Consider the following 5,993-nt stretch of genomic DNA (forward strand, 5'->3'; position numbering starts at 1 on the left):
ATTAAGCTAATTTATATATTTTTTTAAATGGTTTAAGAAATTTGCATATAAATGAACCTCTTTTTTTAGACCACGATAAATTGCAAGTTTAAATTGATTGAAAATCAAATCATGTTTTAATTTCAAATATAAAAATGTTCCATGTGATTTCAATATCCAATCTGTGATTTCATTACATGTTTTGAGCGAAAAATCTTCCAGCCATATGATTGAGTAAACATCCACATGAGCATAATGTATCATTTATTCCAATAGTTACAGTTGTTGTTTCTAGAAAATAACCATAATCTTGCTACACTTTAATAAATAACTATTTTTTTTTTTTATGTAAAATGATATTATAAAATTTTTTTTTACCTGTACAATTACTTTTTTACCTGTACAATTACTTTTTTACTTGTACAATTACTTTTTTACTTGTACAATTACTTTTTTACCTGTACAATTACCGGCATTACAATCCAAAAATTCAACAAAATTGCCCACGCATAAATTTCCACCATTTTGTGGAATGGGTGAATCACATAAGCGCCATCGTCGTTGTAGACCATGTCCACAATTAACAGAGCATATACTCCATGCGGACCAATCTCGCCAACCACCCTCAATTTGTCCTACTGAAATATTCTAATCCATAAAATATCTCATATATTCAATCAAGATAATTATTCTATATATTTAGCCAAGGATTTACCATATATATATTAAGCCAGGTTATCTATTCAATTAAATCATCCTACATATTCAGCCAAGACATTTACCCATATATATTTAGCCAAGGAATCTACAGATGTCTCATATAGTCATTGTAACATTTCTTATAACAATATCGATGTCTATGCTCTAAAATTCCAAATAAATCTCAGATTGTACCGAATATTTTTTCCAAAATAAGCCGAGATTGTTTGTTAGCATATATGCAATATTTCTTTGTCCTCTTATCCAGTCTCTGTTTAATTTTCTAATGTTTATCAATTATCAGTGCACATATCATTTATCAATACTATTAATAAAAAGCTTTACTGTGACAGTTTCCAGCTTCCTTATCATAACCATATTCCCTGATTAACTGTTAAATATCATCTTGGCTAATATGTGAACCGTTATCCAAGAGATTTATGGGAAAGTCTTTTTTTTTTTTCTTTTCCAAGATATCCCTCCTGTTGCTGAACTCTTAACCCACTCTCAAATAATAATAATAATTATTATTATCAAACTATTCATCTAGCAATGATGATTTCCCCTTAAAAGCATTGAATGGAAACAATGGAGCGTATAATTACTTCCGTGTCTATTGCTGGCCATATGTTCTTCTCAATCCTAACCTCACTCTTTTCTGTCCTAGGCCATGATGTACCATTGCATTTATTCCCTTTACCTCTTTTCAATTGAATATATCTTTTCCGAATCAATGAACATTCATCTTTTCCATGCTCCATTAAGTTACTCTAGCCTAATCTTATCGAGCCAGTTACTTATATATCAATTTACACAGGAACGAATAGTATTGTAATATTAACTGTTTATTGATAATAACTTCTAATCGATTAACTTTCCATCTATACTATCATGTAAAATAAATATCAATCCATTGAAGCATACGGTAGACCATAAAACAAAAAAAAAAATTTTTTTTCAAAACTTCAAACATTGTAATTCCCTAAGGTAATTAGTAGTAGCCAAGACAGAGATTTAAATGTCCAAACTATATTAATTACTTCAGTGCATTAATCAAATTTAACGATGCAAAAGAATTATTTCATTATTTCAATTTTTTTTTTAAAGATTTTAAAGATAGCTATATTTTTAGTTAATCGTTTTTCTTTTTTATTTTTTTTTTTTGCTTTTCAATCTTACTGCAACTCAAATTATTTGTATCTTTTTTTTTTTGATATGATAAGATGATAAAGTGAATATTTTGAAAAATGAAATTTTACAATTCAGTGACGTATAGATAAATAGGAATTGAATGAAAAGAGTGTAATAAATGAAATTTTCAAATAATAATTCAAATTTTATGAAATAAAATTAATTAATAAATCAGTCGGAATTCATTTTCCTCTTTGTTTGTTATCATAATCATAATGTGACATGCATTCAATTCAAGTATATTAGTACTTCAAATTTTCATATAATTATTAAGGAAACGAAAGCAGGACTGCTTGACCAATTTAGCCGGAATAATTCACTTATTTTTAGTCACGCTATCCATCATCATCATTTATAATTATTTGCTATATTAGTGCTTCAGCACTTATTCGGAAATAAACCATCCCTCAAATCTTTCTTTCATTTTGCTGCAAAAGATATGCATACTTCATCAAATTAAAATTTAAAATAGTTTAAATTCTCAAATTTTAAATTATACCACAATAATATAATCCTGAAATTTGCATATTTTTAGTTACAGGAATAAAACTGATCAATTCTTAAATTGGGGATGGAATCGTTTTGAATTTTTCTTTTTTTTTCTCACTGCAAAATTTCACCTTTCTGATATGCCAATGTTTTCGCATTTTTTTGTAATAGCTTTTAAATCTTAGCAATAATATCGAATAGTTTGATCGATTACTAATTACTAACTTATATGTAAATTAACCTATTTAAAATCTCATTTTTATCTTCCGATACATTTGTGTAATATTTGCAAATAACATACAGGAGATGATGAAACATTTAAAATAATTCAAAATTATCAGAAAATATTTTAGTTTGTAAAATTTTCGCTGCGAAATGCTCAAAATATAATAAAAATTTGTTAATTAAATTGCCACTACTTTACATACTTTTTATGGATTATCGAATAATATTAGATAAGACAAAATATGAAATGAAATACTATTTGAAACATTTGAAATATTCATTAAATTTTAATAATTCATTAAACGATAAATTGTAAAATGAAAATGTAAAAGCAATAGCATATGGGCAAGAAAATGTGTAAACAATTGCTTCATTTTAATTAAGTTGCTATTGAATGTAACTAATGAAGCTTATATATATATACCGATACTGCTCGATATCTGAAGGATAACCGGAAATTCGATGGACAATACAGAAAATAAAATGATAGCTAGTAATAACTATACAATAAACAATAAGGTTAATCTTTGAAACGTAACGAATAACTCTGAATGGATTAAATACAGTTATACCTAAATGATACTTAAGTCATACTTAGGTCATAAACAATACTGCTCAATAATTCATTGATAAAATCATTGGAGACAGTGATGCGTATAAGATTAATTATCAAAATTTGCAAAGAAGATAAGACAAAATATGAAATGAAATACTATTTGAAGCATTTGAAATATTCATATAGTTTACGATATTTCAGTTAAGAAATTCAAAAAAAAAAAGAAATTAAAATTTAAAAACTAACAATTTTCAGTGTAGACGCATTGTTGTGCCCATTCATTGAAACGTGCGGTAAATTTTTGCACTGATACAATTTCAAAACAAAATTGCGCATAAATGATATCAAACTGATAACATGGTAATTCGAGTGCTTGTTGTGATAACTCTTAAAAAATCAAATGAACCAATCTTTTCTATTTTTTAACATATTTTTAGGATAGTAATCGATTGTGATGAAATATCCTTTTAATTTCTTTATCATTTATAATTTCAAGCAAATGGCCTAAAAATTTTGGAAAGAAAAAAAAAATTGTAAATTTTTAAATCCCTAATGCTCTAAGGGATGGAATGAAGGAAATGTTTTTGTAAAAATTTATATAAGTTTAAAAATTTTTTGAAATTGAATTTTTTGAATGTTTTTTTTTTGTCTAGTTGAAAAAGCAAATGATTTTTTAAGCGTACAATACATGTATCTTCTACTGATAACTGATAATCTAATCAAACTCGAATCATATTCTTACAAGAAAGCTCATCAAATGTTTTATATAATTTAACTTCTGTTTTAAAAAAACTGATAGTTTCAATGATAAGCTGTGAAAATTGTGAAAATTATGATAATTTCGGTGATAAACTGAGATAATTTTAATGATAAAAATTAATATTGAAGAGATAACATTTCCATAAATTTCTTTTTCTTTTTTTCTGTTAATGGAAATTAAGCATAATGTAGTATATATTTAATTAACAATGCATAGCAAAAGGGTCAAAGATTGAAAAGTTGATGTTAGAGAAGAGGTCAGATGAATAAATTGACCATTGCTATGTGAGAAGGCTTATAGTCGTTGACCGTTTCTTATTTGCTTACCGATAATATACAGAGATTTAATTGAATGAAAGGAAACGAATTTAGTAAAGGTATATTTTATTACTTTAGGTGACAAGCAAATTTGAAGTTTAGTCATTTTTTATTGAGAAATTTTTCGAATGTATGCTACCTTTTCTTGTCTAATAGTTAATGTCTCATTCTGATCGAAAGTGATAAATGTCACCTTTTATGGGTTTTATTTGTTGGAAATCAATATTTTAGGAGAGATTAATCGCTAAATTGTCATTGAGTGAAGAGTTCTTTGTAGACTTCCTGTCTTTTGTCAATTTGCGCTAGGTGAAATTCAAATCATAGCTATTGTATCTATTTAATCTTTGATGTCACAAATACTTGCAATATGGTTGCATGACCAATTTTCCGGTCTGATTTCCGGTAAGACTAAATTTTGCATATAAAATTGAATAAGTCCATCTCTAATTGTCCGTAAAAACGAAACAAAAATGGAAGAGAATGAAGAGAAATGATTTTCTTTGTTAAAATTTTAAAAATCAATTTAATGCTGCTTAATTCGCAAAAATGCTAACCGATATCATATTCTTCCATATAGTATGATTGCTCGAAATTGGAACCTTCCGGAACAGCAAAAACACGCATTTTAAATTCTAAATCCTGAATTGAACATGATAAATTAGTCCATGTTATTCTCAGATAATCCAAACAACGAGGAAAGATATACGGTCTTGGTAGGCTTATTGAAATTTCATTTGTTTGCTCCAGCTTAATCGGTTTAATTATCTGTAATAAGAAAAAATAAAATTCGACGAGTAATTTGAAAAAAAAAAATTTTTATAATTGGATTGAATAATTTTTTCGGAATATGAATTAACATAAAATAAGTAAAGATATTTAAGAGAGAAAAAATAAAAAAAAAGTTTTTATTATTTCATTTCAAATTTCCGATGGGAAATGCAATGGTATGGTATGATTCAAGGCTAGACAGATAGAATTAAAATTCGATTTAACCATACTGTAAGATTACCGTAATCACTGGAAATTGAATAGTTAAACATTAGAAATTGAATGGTTTTTTTTTTTTTTTTTTGTAAAATATCATTTTTCTTTTCTTTTTGAGGACAGCATAAATGCCTATGTATGTGTCCATCTGTGACTTATTTCACTTATGATGAAGTATCTATTCAAGTGCAAAAGAGAAATTTTAAGAAGAGAAAGTTTTTAATCAGCTAAGGAATGATCACCGTACATTTTAGTACTGATGAGGAAAAAAAACGTATTACATCCGGATAATCGATTTTCAATTCCGGAAAAAGACATAGCCTCAAGTTGATAAGGAACAATTATAACATTAATGAAAAATGAACCGGAAATTTAGTACCAAAGTATTTTTGTTTACAGTTAATGATCAGAAATGTAAAATGATCGAAATACTATTTTAGATTTTAACCAATAGACTAATAAACGTAAGATGAGTAGTAAAATAAGTATCGTATTTTCATTGGCCAAATTTTGGCTAAGTCAAATATCAAACAGGTTGACAAAGTTTTATGATACATTTACAAATAAGTTTAGACAGATTACAGTAATTAAATTGTATTTCGATTTTTTAATTATTTTGAAAATGTATAATTAATTAAAAAATTAATTAATTTAAAAAGTTAATGACTGAGAAAGTAATCACGCTAACCTGTACTATCCATCCATCATTCATTATGATAATTCTATAAATTCCTGGAAAACATAAATGATAGCAGGGGAATATTACTTTTTTTATCAGTGGCATTTTAGTTAC

At 26.6% G+C, this 5,993-nt stretch overlaps 2 protein-coding genes across 2 annotated transcripts; both read right to left on the reverse strand.

Moving 5' to 3' along the window:
• Nucleotides 1-172: 172 nt before the first annotated feature.
• Nucleotides 173-1,439, reverse strand: LOAG_11893 (hypothetical protein; the record flags this gene model as incomplete). Its single annotated transcript, XM_003147410.1, has 3 exons — nt 173-270; nt 438-617; nt 1,331-1,439. 3 exons carry the CDS (start codon nt 1,437-1,439, stop codon nt 173-175), a joined length of 387 nt encoding a protein of 128 aa, XP_003147458.1.
• A 1,941-nt stretch (nt 1,440-3,380) lies between these two features.
• Nucleotides 3,381-5,984, reverse strand: LOAG_11894 (hypothetical protein; the record flags this gene model as incomplete). The annotated part of the gene is made up of 3 exons (XM_003147411.1): nt 3,381-3,526; nt 4,771-4,981; nt 5,889-5,984. 3 exons carry the CDS (start codon nt 5,982-5,984, stop codon nt 3,381-3,383), a joined length of 453 nt encoding a protein of 150 aa, XP_003147459.1.
• Nucleotides 5,985-5,993: the final 9 nt, after the last annotated feature.

This window comes from Loa loa (genome assembly GCF_000183805.2).
Source record: "Loa loa unplaced genomic scaffold supercont3.237, whole genome shotgun sequence".
NCBI lineage: Eukaryota > Metazoa > Nematoda > Chromadorea > Rhabditida > Onchocercidae > Loa > Loa loa.